The sequence below is a fragment of the Gracilinanus agilis genome, chromosome 2 (assembly GCF_016433145.1).
Source record: "Gracilinanus agilis isolate LMUSP501 chromosome 2, AgileGrace, whole genome shotgun sequence".
Lineage (NCBI taxonomy): Eukaryota > Metazoa > Chordata > Mammalia > Didelphimorphia > Didelphidae > Gracilinanus > Gracilinanus agilis.
In genome coordinates, this window is record NC_058131.1 from 367,854,727 (window position 1) to 367,871,720 (window position 16,994).

A 16,994-nucleotide genomic window follows, 5' to 3' on the forward strand; every position below is an offset into this window, starting at 1 on the left:
AGTTGTCGAGTGTTAAAGACTTCTTTTTCTTGTTGTTAATCTTTCTCTTCTGAACTTCCTGAGACTGGGTAGCCATCGTTAGCCCAGCAGCTTCTCAGGTTTATCCTCGCACTCAGGGTCTGTCCGTGGTCTTTTGGCTCCTGAGGTCTGAGTACTGGTTTTTTCCAAGGTCAAGCCCCCTGGTGGACCCCCTTGCTTGATCGTCTGCTGGAGGTTTCTTTACAAGTCTCAGGGCGCTGCTTCCACAGTTGTATACCCGTCTGCACTGGTTCCCCACTCAGGGTTTCAGAGCTTTAGGTTGTGGCTGTGTCTGCCTCCACCCACGCCTCCGCCCGTGTCTGCGCTCTGAGCCCGCACTCTGTGCCCGTGCTCTGCGCCTTGTGTCTGCTCTTGGCGCCCTGCTCCTGCGCTCAGATTTTGTGTGCGTTTGTTACCTTTTTGGGGTCCTAAATCTTGCTGCTCTCAGGAACAGGCCCCGGAGCTGCCAATGACTTGATGGGTGCCCCAAACTTGCTCTATTTCTTTTTAGCTGGCTTTGGTGCTATAGGTGTTGTGTGTGGAGGGGTTGGGGGTGCGGTGGTTGCTCAGCCCGCGATTTAGTGAGAGCTGTTTCACCCCTTTATAGCATGGAAATGCCTCGATTCCACATACCTTCCACGCTGTTCCCTGTTGTGGGGTTCCTCCGTTCATCTAGACTTGTTTTTATGTCCCCTTGAGGAGTTTTGTGTGTTTTGGTCAGGAGAGGTTAAGAGCTGCTTCTTACTCTGCCGCCATCTTAACCTGGAACCTCTTGTCTTTATTTTTCTGTTCAGTGTAATTTTTAGGATTTTGGTCTGGAACGGATGCATTAGTATTTCTGATTTTCTACATTTGGTTGTGAGGCTTTTATGCCCTCTTATATGAACATTCTTTGCAAAAGTGCCATGTACTGATAAGAAAAAGGCAAATGCTTTTCTGTTCCTATTCAGATTTCTCCAGAGGTCTATAAAATCTAACTTTTCTAAGATTATATTCACCTCCTTTCTTTCTTGTTTATTTTTTTGGTTTGATTTATCTGACTCTGAGAGGAGAAAGTTAATATCCCCTACTAATATAGTCTTACTCTGTATTTCCTCCTATAACTCATGCAATGTGTCTTTTAGGAATTCAGATGGTCTGCTATCTGGTAAACATGTGCTTAATGTTAATATCATTTCATCATCTATGACTCCTTTTAATCAATATGTAATTTCCTTCCTTATCTCTTTTAATTAGGTCAGTTTTCACATTTGCTTTTGTCTGAGATCATAATTGCTAACCCTGCCCCCCCTTTTTTAAAATTAACTGACATGGTAGCTTTTGCTCTAGCCCTTTACTATGTGTGATTACTTGCTTTAAATAAGTTTCTTGTAGACAGCATATTGTGGGATTCTGGGTTTTAATACACTCTGCTGTCCTCTTCCATTTTATAGGTGAGTGAGTAAACTGAAATATTAGAGAGAATTAGAAAAGTTCTGTGATATTGGAGAGGGCAATTTTCAAATGGAGAAGTCCCAGGATTCTGAAAGGGTAGAGCAAAAAAGCTTACCTTTGATTTCTGGTAAAATTCTAGGACATGTTATTAAAGGAACAAATAGTGAACATATAAAAAAGAATGAAGTAACCACAAAGGGCCATATTATGCCTGCCTGTCTTTATCCCCTCTTTTGACAGTCTTGTTATCATGATAGGTATGTACTGTAGACATAGTTTACCTAAATAATTGTAAAGTATTTCATTAAGTGTCTGATATTACAGTGTGGGTCAGATAATATTAGAGTCAAGAGGTTTTGGAACTATTTTAATTGCCAGTCTAAAAGAGGAGTTATTAATAGTTCATTGTTAATTTGGTAGAATGTCTTCAGCAGATCACCACATTGATCTTGTTTTGGCCCTGGGTGGCTTGATTTTTTTTTTTACATTTCTAACAATGATTTAGCTAAAGCATATTTTTTTTTTATCAAATTTACAGATGGAAAAAAATTAGGAGGGATAGTTAACATGTTGCACAAAAGAGTTTAGATCCAAAAAAGATCTTGGCAGATTAGAACATTGGGCAAAATCTAATAAGATGAAATTGTAATGGGATAAATGTAAAGCCATAGAGCTATGGGTTCCAAAATCAGCTTCAGAAGTCTAAGCCCGGGGGGGTCAGTCCAATACTCAGACAGCTGTGGGTCTAAGAAAGATGTATATGGATCTTAGTGGACTGTAACATAAATCAATAGAGTAGAGGCAACCAGGTGGCTCAGTGAACAGAAAGTCAGAGCTAGACACAAGAGGTCCTGGATTCAAATCTCAGACACTTCTTAGTTGTGGCAAGCCACTTAGCTCTAATTGTCTGGCCTTTGGTGTTTTTCTGCCTTGAAATCAATACTTAGTGTTGATTCTAAGAGAGAAGGGAGGTTTTGAAAAAAGATAAATCAACAGAGTGGTATAACAACCAATAAAAAGATAATGTGATCTTGGGTGGCATTAAGAAAGAAATCAAATCTAAAAGTAGTAGGGTAACTATTCCATTGAACTGCCTTGAATGAATGAATGAATGAATGAATGAATGAATGAATGAATGAATGAAGTCAGAAAAGGAATATACTATACATTTATAATGTATCAAGCCCCAATCTAATTACTGATCACATGAAAGGGAAAAATAATACAATCCCTGCTCTCAAGGAACTCATACCCTAATAGGGAGAAGAAAAACTCATATCAGAAGTCTAAGCTGCAGATGTGATAAAAAGACTCTATGGTCAAAACAGTGCAGAAGTAACACAGATGGTAATAAATATTTTGAAGTGTCATTTCCATGAATAAAATTAAATCACTTTTTGATGTTGAAGCATTTGATAGTGCCAAGGACTTTAGTGGTGGTGAGCACTCTCTTTTCTGAGTCTTCAGTGGCAGTAGGGCTACTAAAGAGGTGGGGGTGAGTGGATAGGTACAGCACTATGGTGGCCAACTGACTAATAACACAGTGGTAAACATGGAGGGCCTTTTCTCTGCAGGACATAGATGATGGCTATTGGTGCTGGACAAGAAGCATAGCATTGTACTGCTATTCTCAGAGCCCTCGGGCTTGCTTGCTTATCCATGGGAGTTGTTAGCAGTTGCTACTGATGGGGAGGATGGGGAACCATCCCTTTTGAGACCACATCTGGAGAAGGATGTTCAATTTTTCATGCCACATTTCAGGAATGACACTTATAAGTCAGAATGCCATTCAGAGAAGGTTAACAAGGATTTTAAAAGATCCATATAGATCTTTCTTATATTAGGCTTAGAGAAGAGAAGATTTGGACAGTAGTGGTTAGGGAGCACATGGTATCTTTCTTCAACTATTTGAAGGACTGTCATGTGGAAGACAAATTAGACTTTCTCTGCCTCAGAAGAGAGAATGACTGGAGAGGATTCCAGTGATGTGGAATTATGCTTGATATAAGGAAAGACTTAGAACTCTCTAAAAGTAGAAGCAAGAATTTCAGGAGATCATGAGTTTTCCCTGTACTAAAGGCCTTAAAACAAAAGCTGGATAGCCATTTATCCTGGATGCTGTAGAATGAATCATTATTTAGCTATTGCATGGGAAAGAGGGTTTGTGAATCAGACTTGCCTATGTTCATACAGTTGGTCAATGGCAGAAGTGAAATTAGAACTCAGGCACCCTGAGCCAATGCTTAACAATTACCATCCCAGTAGCAAGACCTCTAGAAGCCTGGGGTTAATGTTTTGTCAGGAGGACCTCCTTTGGGATAGGGGCAAAGGTTTTCTTTTCAATATTCCAGATGCCACAATCTGGATTTCACTGTTACAGTTCAAGTATTGACCTCAGCTCCTACTCCTCCTCATCTTGCCCCAAGCTTACCATTTGTGCAGGCTTCTCTCTATTCTGTCTCTGTCTCTCTATTCATTCCAGAGGCCCTGGGATGGAAGGAAGAGTGAATTCAGCCCCCAAATATCACAGAGGCTGAATACGAAGGTCCTTGGATGAGCACAAAACACAACATTATGGAAAGGTTTGCTTCCACCAAGCTGCACAGGAGATTTTAATTGTAAATCATCTTTCAGTGTCTGCCCATGACTGCCTTTACAGCCCTAATGAATGTAAAATGGAAGAAAATGTGATGAATTTTTCAAAGGTGGAATCCACTGTGACACTGCAAGCTTAGCGTCTTCTGTGTTGATATAAATTCAGCACCAGATCCATTAGAGTCACCATTTGCATACTCTGCTCAGTTAATGACTCTTCAATCAAGTATGCTCTGCCTGAACCTGGAAACTTCCTCATTTCCCAGCCTTTCCACTCACCAAAACAAAACTCCAGAGACAGGCCCCAACCTAGTCTGTATTCTTTTGAGCACTAAGCCTTAAAGAATATATTTAACTTGATAGGCAAATGTCAAAGGGAAACTGGCATAAAAAGGGGAGGATAAGCACAGCAGTGTTTGCAAGTCCTTTGAAAGCACAAAATCATAGATTTTGAGCTAGACAAGACTCTGATGGCCATTGAGTCCAAGGACCTCATTTTACAAATGAAAAAATGGAGGAAAGAGAAGGTAAGCAACTTTCTCAGGGGTCATTACTAAGTATCTGAGGTCGAATTTCAACATAGGTCTTCCTGACTCCAAGTCTGATGTGCTATTCTAGCCGGTATACCACCTACCTGCTTAGGGAGAAACCACTGGGAGAGAGAGGGAAAGAGTGTGGAGAAGTTAAAAGAGTTAAATCTGTCCCACTTGTAATACTCACCTGGACCTCAAAGTTTGTATGTTCCAGAAACTTTTGATTCATGGTTTCTGCAAATTTGTTGATTGCTCTCAGAAAGACCCTAAAAGAATCAGAAATTCAGTCAATATTCAGTTCACTGTAGCTTGAACAGTGCACAATTCTTAGGAAAATGTCATCAAGGTCGTGCTTTAGCTTTGTACTTTCTTGGCTTTCTTCCTGACTGTCTGATGACTCCTTCTTGGTCCCCTCTGCTATGTCTTTTTATTCCTGTCAAGTCCCTAACTGTGAATGTCTCTCAAAGCTACATCTTGGACTCTTTTATCTTTCTTCTCTACACTCTCACTTGGAAATCTCATCAGGTCCCATGGGTTCACTTGTCATCTCTATGCAGATGATTCTTAGATCTATGTAGCCAGTTCTAGTATCTTTTCTGAGCTTCAATCATGTATTTCCAGATGTCCTATCGGATACTTTTTTGTTTTTGTTTTTATTTTTATTTTTGAATATTTTCCCATAGTTACATATTTCATGTTCTTTCCCTCTCCCCCAAGCCCCCCAATCCCCCTTAGCTGACGCACAATTCCACTGGGTTTTACAGGTATCATTGATCAAGACCTAACTCCATATTATTAATAGTTGGACTAGAGTTGTCATTTAGTGTCTACATCCCCAATAATATCCCCATCAGCCCATGTATTCAAGCAGTTGTTTTTCTTCTGTTTCTCCTCCCACAGTTCTTCCTCTGAATGTGGCTAGTTTTCTTTCTCATAAATCCCTCAGCCTTGCTCTAGATCCTTGCATTGCTGCTAGTAGAGAAGTCTATTATGTTCGATTGTACCACAGTGTATCAGCCTCTGTTTACAATGTTCTCCCCTCTTAGATATTTTAAAGGGGATATCCCATAGACATCTCAAATGTAACCTGGCCTAAAAGAACTCATCATTTCCCCCCACAAAACTTTCCTTTCCTCCAAATCTTCTTATGAATTTTTATTCTTTTTCTTTTTTACATTTTAAATCCTTAGCCTCCATTTTAGAATCCATACTAGCATTGGTTCCAAGGCAGAAGAGTAGTAAGGTCTAGAGAACCAGGGTTAAATGACTTGCCCAGGGTCATACTAGAAAGGGTCTGAGGCCAGATTTGAACCCAAGGAATCTCCTGTCTCTATCCACCAAACCACCTAGCTGCCCCTCATATGATTCTTGAATGCACAATTTATAATCTCAGATTCCCAGGTTTGTATGTCCTCCTCAGCTCCTTACTCTTACTTTCCCCATACATCTAACCCCTTGCCAAATTTTGTCATTTCTACTTTTACAACAACAATCTCTCATGTGTCCCTTTTCTCCTCCCTCACTCAGCCACCCCTAGATTAGGACTTTCTTACTTCTCATCTGGCCTATGACAAGTAACTTCCAGTTAGAATCCTTGTCTCAAGTCACTTTGCATATCAGTTAATCCTCCAAATAGCTACTCTAGCAATTATCATAAAATATATGTCTGACCATGTTAGCTGCCTCATACCCCCTTATTGAGTGAAACCCAGGTGCTTCCTATTATCGCCAGGGTCAAACAGGTGCTAAATTTGCCATTTAAACTTTTCCCTCTTAGTGTAGCATTCTTCTCCTGTATCTCCCCTGACTATATTCTGCATACATCTCTTCCCCCGTATCTTCTCCATGTGTCTCTCTTGTATATTTGTTTTTCTTTATATGCTGTCCTACCTACCCTCAAAGATCCCTTAGTATGTAAACTCCTTGAGGACAAAGATGGTTTTGTGGTTTGGTGTTTCTTTGTATCCCCAGCTCTTAGCACAGTGCCTGGCACAGAGGAAGTGGTTTTTGATCGTTTATTTTTATTTTTCCTTAACCCTTACCTTCTGTTTTTAGTAGTGATTCTAAGATGGCAGAGAGGCAAGGATTAGGCGATCAGGGACTTGTCCAAGGTCACACAGCTAGGAAGTATCTGAGGCCAAATTTGAACTAGTGCTATATTATAATTTGAGCTAGTATTATATATTAATAAATGCTTGTTGGGTGATTAAAGCGCAGACAGGAGGCTGTATAGAATAAATGCCTTCTCTTTGTAGTCATAGGAACCTTGGGAGGGAAAACACACTCAGTGGAACCACAGTCTGAGCACAATAATGAGTCAGGGCCAGAAGCACTTGGACAGTTTTTTTTTCCTCTCTGTCCTTTCATCCAAACCAGCATTGGCCAACATGTGGGAGGTAAAAGCTGTAAGGCACCACTGCACTAAGTTCCCTCTCGCCATCACAGAACTTGAATGAAGGTCTGAGAGGAATATGAAGGAAGTAATACAGTTACCAACCTCATGGAATCTGCAGACCAACAAAGGAAAAGTAGTCTCTAATCCCATCTATGAAGTCTAATGCAGCTACAGCCCTCAGGAAAATCCTACTCTAATGGTTCAAATAGTAAGAAAAATATAAGTCCAGCAAAGGAAAATGTAAAGTCACACGTACACATACAGAAAAAAAGAACATATGTAAGAAAATATAAAAAAAGAATGGATACCATAATTAATGGTAGAATGAAAATTAAAAAACATTCTTTCTAAAGTCAGTGGACATGAGTTCAAACTCTGCCTCTAACACTACCTGTGTGACTTTGGATAAGTCACTCCCTAAACCTCAGTTTCCTCATCTGCAAAATGATGGAGTTAGACTTCGTGAATTTTGATATCTAGATCAATAATCCTACGGTCTTAAGTAAACTAATTGCAATACCTAGAATTATATATACTTTGTACTTAGAGTTTGTGGAATAGCAGGAGACAGGCAGAATTAATGAGGGATGGTAGAAGGCGTTTAGTTTGAGCTGTGGCCTCACATTACACTCCAAAGGCCTGAGCCACCTTCCTGAAGTAAAGCCTGACTGGCTCATAGGGTAAAATAACCAAGGAGGAAGAGTTGTGTGGAGACAGCGGCTTCAGTGTCCTGCAGGGAGCTGGTGGTTTCTAAGGGCTCTTCCCACCCACAGAACTTGCAACACGCAGTAATATTTCATTTAGTCCCTGACAGCCCTGGGAATCTCCCTCGGTTTGCAATGCAGGCATAATTGCCAGGGCCTTGTTTGCTTGGTGCCACTTGGGAAAGTAGAGCACAATCAATCTTGCCAACTGTAATTCACCGCACGTACGGGGCACTGTCACCAGGTTAGAGCAATGTTCTCATCTTCACTTTGCTGCTGCCCACAATGGACAATTGTATAGCAAGGCCTTGTTACGGGAAATCCACTGATGATAATGTAGCCGATTCTTGATTTCCAGAGGTGGGGAAAGGCAAGGGAATTATCTACTTTATAATTTACTTATAGCAAAAATGAAATCCTAGACTGTCATCTCTCAACCTTCTAGTCCATCTGTGATCCAGCTTAGTAGAATGGAGAGAATAATTAATTCTATCTTGGATTCTAGACCCAGTTCTGGTACTTTCTGTTTGAACCTAGACAAAATCATTACATTTCTCTGGGGGTTCATTTCCATGTTCTTTTTTTCCTTTTAAATTTAAATTAATTACTTTTTTAATTTTTGCTTCTTAAATTTAAATTAATTACTTTTTTCATTTTTTTCTTCTTAAATTAAAATGAATTACTTAAAAATAAAAGATCTTACATGGGCTTTAGTATAGGAGCTATCCACTGCCCCAGCCCTATCACTTAAAAAGCATGGAAGCCCCAAATGATTCTCATTCTGAACCAGACTATCTCAGTCTTCTTTTTGAAAATGTGTATAAACCTATTACCAACAAAGGCTTGCATGCAAAAAGTGGCATAAAATATACCAACAAGGCTATACTGGAATAGAAAAAGAAGTGGGAATATCATTACCCTGAATTATTCTCTTTATAATTACTCTCCATACAATTATATGTATGTAGATTTCCCCCAGTAGAATACACACACACACACACACACACACACACACACACACACACACACACACACTCTCTCTCTCTCCTGAGGGTTCACCATACTAATGTCCGTCTTAGTACAGATACCTGATTTTGCTAGCCTACCTCAAGCTCAAAATTTTCAGAGATCCTTCAGCCTCAGCCTTCCTGGTAGCAGAGATCACAGCCAAATCCCAGCACACACAACTAGTTCATTTGTAAGAGATCATCTAGTGAAAGCCTCTTCTTTAACCAATTTTTTTTATTACCTACAGCAAAAAGAGGTAGAATATCTTGCCCAACAACACATAGCAAGCTAGTGCAACTGAAGCTCCCAGCACCATTCATTCATTGTTCATGCCACTTTGAAATTTGCCCTCCAAATCCAAATATACAGGCAGATAGAAAGGCATATAAAGTTCAGAAACTAAAGTAAGGTGATCTGGAAAGCAACATCAGGTCTGAAGTGAGGCGAGGTTGAACGAATGCAGAAATAAAATCCAGCAAAATCCATCACTTGTCAGCCTGTCACAATGTAAGATTTCCATAGCTCTGCTATTCCAACATGTGTTAACGTGTCTTTGAAAATGTATTTCCCCCCCTTAAAGATCAGTTATCTGATTCTCCAGATGGGACTGTATTGAGAGCCTGTCATTTTCTGTCCAAACATATCGAGTATCTCTAATGCGATACCAAAATGAGGGGTTTTACACCCTCTGTGGCAGGAACAATGATATCAGCAGGCACCATAACAGTCATTACTCTGGCTGTCAATCTAAACCTGTCTCTGAATCTCAGAGGCAAGTCCAGTGGACCAAGAAACCGAGCTGTTGGTGAGAGAGCAGACTGGGGGTGGGAAGAGAAAGGTTCCTTTATAAGCCTGAAGTGCCCACACTACCACATTCTGGGAGCCAAAAGTCTCAATCACCCTCATCTTTTTGGACTCTGAAAAATAGGGCTTTCTTTCCCTCAAGGACTATACTCCCAGCATTGGCAGATTAAATGGGATGATACTAATAGCTTACATTTATATAGTGTACAATAGTTTGTAAATTGTTTTCGTATATTATCCCATTAGATCCTCACAAAAATCCAGTAAGATGTGTTAAGTCCCCATTTTACAGATAGGAAATTTGAGGCTCAGGGAATTTGATTGAATTCTCAAAGGACACACAGCTACTAAGTAGTTGAGATGGAATTTGAACCCAACACTTCTTGGCCCCAGGCCCAGAATTCTATGCACTATACTATGCTGCTTTAGGATGTATCCTAACCTCTTTATTTTTTAATGGATTTGTTTTCATCTATCTGGGTCCACCTCTCAAATTCTATAGACTTTTTTTTATCCTACATAATTATAGTCAATGTCTTTGTGAAATCATCCATAAAGAATGTCTAATATTCTAGAGTCTTCCTTTTAACATTTTATGGACATCAGGACAATACATCTATTGTTCTTCACTTTTCCTATGAATCAATTGACCAACCGAGAATAAATGAAGTACCTCCTATTTGCCAGGCACTATACTAGGTACTGGGGATACAAATGCAGAAGTGATTCTTCCTGCATTCAAGGAACTTACATTCCATCAAGGGATATTCACAGACATATAATTATATGGAAAATAAATACACACAGAACAAATTCAGGATAATCGAATTCCCACTCTCTTTTCTGGTCCTATATTTTATGCCACATTTTGCATGCAAGCCTTTGTCAGTAATAAATTTGCACACATCGTCCATCTTTCCACTGGCTTTTGGCAATGAAGAACATGGACATGTGGAAAGAGACATATTGCTAATTTTATCAATAAAAATAGTTGGATGGTGCATAAAATGATTTCAAAATTGGAACTTGGGGACCATTAGTCTATTCCCCCTCATTTTATAATTTACAAAGTAAGAAGTTAAGGCCCAGAAAGGTCAAGTGGACTTGTTCAACATATCAGTTACAGACAAATACAATGAATAGAAAAATGTAGCAGCCCATTAGCATAACAAGCTGAAAAATGGAAAAGGAAAATGTTGACTCTGGTAAGAAGCTCTCACAGGAGACAACTAAGTGCATAGTCTTGGGCAAGGTTCACTGAATTTCTATTTAGTCAAATTGTACAGTTTACATGTGAGAATCTTTTACCACTAACATGCTATGTGATATAGGCATATTTTTTAAAAAAAAATTTGGACCCTGGTATCTTCATCTATCAAATGAGTGGCAAAGGATCCTTCCATGTACTGGTATAATATGCTGACCCTTCTCATCTAGCTCAAATCCTCCCCCTTTATGATTCCCTATTGATTTCTTTCTTTGGGGCCTACACTGCAGGAATATCACTTTATCAGGTAGAAGCCACAGACAGGGTCTAAGATGGGCTGTCCCCACCTGGAGCAAATGACACATATCAAAGGATTCACAAATCCCAAGAGGTGAAGGAACAGTCAGGGCATGAGTGAGCATTCCATCTATAGAAAATGTGTTACATGTGTGGATGAATATAAATAGGCAAGTACTAACTTTCTGTTCTAAACACAGCTTCATCTTAGTTGTACAGCAGGAGAGCTTAAAACAGAGGCACCCAACTATAAAGGAATAGCAACGTGTACTGTATACTCCCAAGGGTACATGTGATGCAGTTTATTAAGATGAGAGACATACAGATGGAAAGAGAGCAACATGCCTCTCGAGGTGAGCAATATCATTCTGGGAAACAGCCCAAGGGACCTTAGGAGCCTAGGATTGGTTGTCTCCTTTTATTGCACTGTTTCCTAATTCACAAGATCATAGAAATAATGCCAGAACTCTGGAGATCATCAAGTCCAGCATCTTCATATAAAAGATGAGGCAACTGAGATCTAGTCAAGTATTTATTAAGGGTCTACTGTCTACCAGGTACTCTCCTAAGTGCCAAGAATATAAAGACAAAAAAGAACCATCTCTATCCACAAGGAACTTACATTCTAGTGGAAGAAATGATGTATGTGTGTGTATATAAAGATATAAATATTTGATATACAAATTAGTAGTATATGTAATGATTATTAGTAGTAATACATCAATAATAAATAAATTAAACATGAATGCTCAAATACAAGATTGATGGGGAAAAGCATTAGCAGCTGGAAGGACTGGGAAAGGCCTTATATGGAAAAAAAGACTCTTAAGCTGAGTTTTGAAGCAAACTGGGGATTCTAAGAGACAGAGGTGAAAAGAGGAAGTATTCCAGGCATAAGGGACACACACAGGCATTGCAAAGGTATGGAAACAGGAGATGGAGTACTATGTGTGATGAACAGCTAGTTTCTCTGGACTATGGAGAGCATGAAAAAATAATACATAATCAAGCTAGAGAAATAAGGCTGGAAAGAAAAATTGGTGCCCAAAGGTAAAGGATCTTTGGTGCCTCCCAAACATGTTTGTATTGACCCTGAAGAAGGAAAGTGACTTGTCCAGGGTCAGATAGCCAGTGAAGAGGAAGAGTCAGTGTTCAAATGCAGTTTCCTGACTTCCGTTCCAAGGCTCCCTTGTCTTCCTTTTTCCTTCCCTGGGGTCTCTGAGAAAAGGGAAAGGTGGTGGTTGCTCAAGATGACTCTGCTAGACAAAACAGAGTGGAGGAGAGCAAGGGATGTGCTGAGCTGGCCTGGGAAGAACAAAAATTCAATCTCCACCTAAGGAATAGAGGGAGGGAGGAAAGGTGGCCAGGGGATGGCTTGCTTACTGCACATACACAGCAGCCTCAGCTACAAGAAGATCAAGTGAATCAGCAGATCCCATTTCTGCAAACAGCCAGTGCTACTGAGGTGGCTCAGCTCCAGCTGCCCTCATGATGCCTTCCTTGTAAATAAGGATTCTAAACTGGAACTCACTAGGAGTCAGTTAATTCTCCCAAAAGAGAGGGGTTGGGCCTGGCTACTTTGGCTGAATCTCAAAACCCTACAAAGCAGATTCTGGGGCTGCTCCAACACATGTGTGACAAAGGAGCCTTCCATATACTGGCATAATAGACTGACCCTTCTCATTTAGCTCAAATCCTCCCTCTTCCCAGAAGTCCTCCCTGACTAAACCACCTGGAAATGATGCCTCTCTCCTGTGGAGTCCTGGGGCACATGGGGGCACTGCCTTGCATTGTTCATCTTTTTATATGTGTGTCTCCTCTCTCCTTAACTTGCCTGGAAGAGTCCTGAGGGTGGGACTTGGTCTCATTTTGTTCTACAGTGTTCAAAGAGCCTAATGTAGGCAGCATTGGGCAATAGACATACTGGCAGAATGGAAACCAGAGGGCCAAGGTCAGAATCCTTGCCCTAATATTTACTATTATGTGCCTCAGAAATGCCATTTAAACTGCTCTGAGCTTATGTCCCTTCATACGTTAACAGAAGAGGGTTGGACTAAGGTGATCTTTCAGGTTCTTTCTACCTCTAAATCCAATGATCAACACAGTAGATGCTGAATAAATATTCAGTGTTTTTCTTTAAGGATTTTTTATGACTATTTGTAAATGTATGAGCATATTTTGAATGTCTTGCCAATAGATATAGAAAATCTGGGTGATTAAGCCTCAAAGGGGAAAAGAGGTTCCCATGCAAAATCTGGTTCATTTAAAACATTCAGAATAATGTAATTATTATAAAATATCACTGCTACCAAATCTTCCAGAAGGCTGCATGTTGCTCACAAAAGGCCTGAAGAAATACAGATAAATTCATTTTTGTTCATATATCATGATATCTACTTGTGTCTAGAAGTGAGAAAAAAACATGCATGTGCCATCTTCTTTGCAACCCTTCTACCTTCTCTCTCACCTCATGTATCCAAGCACTCAAAGAGCCCAGTGAAAGAAGGGCTACAGGAACTTGAAGGTAAGGAAGAAGTGAATAAGTATTTCTTCTCTTTTCTTTAGAAAGAATCCATTATGTGCCAAATGCTGTGCTAGGTGCTTTACATAGATCTCATTTGATCCTCATGAGGACACTCTCAGATAGGTGCTATTTTACAGTTGAGGAAAATGAGGCAGATGGAGATTAAGTGACTTGCTCAGGTTCACAGACCCAGTAAGTGTCTAAGGCCAAATTTAAACTCAGATCTTCCTGACTCCCACCTCAGTGTTCTATCCAGTAAATCACCCCACTACCTTGAACATAAACTACATCATAGTTGTATTAAGTTATGAGGTCTGTACTATGTGTACAAAGGAACAAAACTATGGCCAAAAATAAGCTTTCATTTGTTTGTTTATTTTCTAGGGGGAGATATAAGATTATATCTATAAGTTGAGTCAGGGGACATACATCTCTGTCTCCTGTGGGGAAGGAATACCTTCAACACTGGCATGAACTGGCAATATGATAGAACGAAAGAATTAGGAATCAAGAGGCCCAAGCTCTGCTACTGACTAGGTATATGTTCTTGGGCAAGAACCTTCTACTCTCTGGGCCTCAGTTTCTCCATCTATAAAAAAGTTAGGCTAAATCCATTTTTTATTGTTATTCAGTCATGCTCCACTCTTTGTGACCCCATTTGGGTTTTCTTGGCAAAAATACTGGAGTGGTTTGCTGTTTCCTTCTCCAGCTCATTTTATAGATGAGAAAACTGAGGCCAATAGGGTTAAGTTGGTTGCTCAGGGTCACACAGCTAGTAAGTGTCTGAGGTCAGATTTGAACTCAAGAATATGAGTCTTCCTGACTCCAAGTTGGAGATCCTATCCACTGTGACACCTAGCTGCCCAAATCCCTTTTAGTATTTTGAAAAGTTAAAAGTGCTATAAAAATGTAGGGATGGGGCCAAGGCCTGTGTTTTGATTGGTGAAGGGAGTTCCTGGAGGAGGGAGTTCCCTCCACCAACGCAGGTGGGACAGGCTCTGCTGGTAGTCTTACAGTCTTGTAGTCCTATGGAGTAGGCTGGAGCACTGACAGATTTTAAGCACCATGGACAAGGTCACAGGCAGTAGTACAAGAGGCAGAAACTAAACCAAGGATGCCAAGTTTTAGAAAGAGTTCTCTAGGTATTATCCAATGCTACTTCTATATGAAAAAGCAGAGCTTAATATACAGAATTATAGACTTCAACTTGGAAGAGACCTAAAATTAGAGATTACCTAGGCCAAGGAATCTGAGGTCTAGGAAGGTGAAAAAACTTGCCAAAAGTCACACAGATGGTCACTAGCTAAACCAGGACTTCAGCTCAGATCATCTGGCTCCAAATTCTGGCTCCAAATTCAATGCTCTTTCTACAACACTACCTAGTAAGTTATTTTGCTGTAAAGAGGCTCCTGCAGTAGTAGAATTGTTTTAGAGGCAGTGTAGCCTAATGGACAGCGTTGTCCATAGGTAGCAGAAAGACATCAATTCAAATCCAGCTTCAGACATTTACTAGCTATCAGAGCAGGGCAAGTCCCTTAATTTCTCCGTGCCTCAGTTTCCTCATCTATAAAGTGGAGATGATAACACTTCTCTCCCAAGGTTGTTGTGAGGATCAAATAAGATTTAAGTAAAATGCTTTGCAAAACTTAAAGTTCTCTCTAAAAATGTCATTATTATTGTTAATTTGGAATTACCACTGAATATGCAGGACTAAGGGGCCCCCCACAGCTCAAGCTATGCCCTTGAGAAAATACAACTTCTCTGACTACTCTTAATGTAAAACCCAAAATGTCTGGCATTTTCTTAAGAGATACAAATGTTTCCACTTGGGAGATGATTCCAAGTTCTTAGATTTCTTTGAACATTAAGTACAGTGGGACTTAGAAAGTATATGCAGAGGAATCACAAAACATAGGCAAATGGGGCTCCATGGGTGGTATCTGGGAAAATTATCTGGGAGATAAACAGTTTGGAAGATTTCTAGTGGCCTGGTCTCCAAACTACTTTTGCTTTGGTTGTTCTCAAAAAATCCATTTGCCAGTCATCAATGACTCTTATTGACGAAGCCTGAGATATCTCCCTTTTGTTCCTTTAAGCTTAAGACCCAAGGAAGATATTGGCCTCTTGTGGTTTAATCATGGAAACTCTATCTGTATGGAGAAAATATCAAAATATATTGGTTGAACCTCATGGGGGCCTTTAGTAATTTGGTAAAGCTCTGAGAATCTTTGACAAGCAAAGAGACAGACATATGGCGGTCTGGTAATGAGAGATCACAGAATCTTCAGATTATTAATTTAAAAACAGAAGAACCCTCAGAGACAATTTAGTTCAACGATCAGGCATTCTTCCTATATGAAAATGATAATAATAGCACTTTAAAATTTGCAAAGCTCTTGACAGATATTATGTCTTTTGACCCTCAAACTAACCCTATGAGATAGGAGCTATCATAGCTGGTTTTCAGTTGTGTACAACTCTTCATAACCTTATTTGAGTTTTCTTGGCAAAGATTCTGGAATTATTTGCCATTTCCTTTTCCAGCTCATTTTGCAGATGAGAAAACTGAGGCAAACAAAGTTAAAAGACTTGCCATGTGTGGGAACTGTCTGAGGCTAGATTTGAACCCAGGAAGATGAGTCTTCCTGGCTCCAGGGCCAGCATTCTATCCACTGTGTCATCTAGATACCCCAGGAAACATTATTACCAATGCTAGTTTATAAATGTGGAAAAGGAAAAGCTAAGTGACCCGCTTACATAGGCAGTAAGTAAGCAGTAACTTAAGCACGATTTACCTCTGACACCAAGACTAGTGAGGAAGCCTCCTTTAACCTAGCAGATGTTGAAAAAATAAGTGGGGTTTTCCTTTAAGGAATATTTTATGAATATGTATAAATGTATGAACATTTATGGACATAGCACTGAGAGGCCCCCCACAGCTCAGGCTATGCTCCTGAGAAAACACAACTTCTCTGACTGCTCTTAATGTGGAAATCCAAATGCCTGGTATTTTCCTAAGAGATACAAATATTTCCACTTGGGATCTCCTGGCCTGATCCTACATTTTAAGAGGTGGGTAACTACCAAGGGTTTAAACTAGTCCTGTCCTGATGTGTTAGGAGGACTGGCAATTCACACGCCCTTCACAAGAAGACACCAAGGGATGAGTCTGACATTTTATCAGCCAGTTGATTTATTTGTATCTCTTCTATACACAAGGGAGAGGAGCACAGAACATCAATTCTTACTCCCCACTGCCCCTGCTTATTGCCAACCCTCTGAGATGAATGTGGGTGTTCCTCCATGGGGTCTAAGGGCCAATTTCTCTATGTTACAGGGCTGAACATAAACACTCAGACGGGTGACAGACAGGAGGAGTAAGTGAAGCCAGCTATGTGGAATGCTCAGATTAACTAATTCTCCAAACCCCTTCTCCTTCCTCCTGGCCTAATACGCAGCAGTCTCCAGCATCTCT

General features: G+C 40.1%; 1 protein-coding gene across 1 annotated transcript in view; it reads right to left on the reverse strand.

Moving 5' to 3' along the window:
* Positions 1-16,994, reverse strand: part of DOCK2 (dedicator of cytokinesis 2) — a 562,271-nt gene that overhangs the window by 101,376 nt on the left and 443,901 nt on the right. Inside the window, exon 30 of the mRNA XM_044659840.1 lies at positions 4,768-4,846. Within this exon, the coding sequence (XP_044515775.1) occupies positions 4,768-4,846 (79 nt within the window). The remainder of the gene's footprint in view (positions 1-4,767; positions 4,847-16,994) is intronic.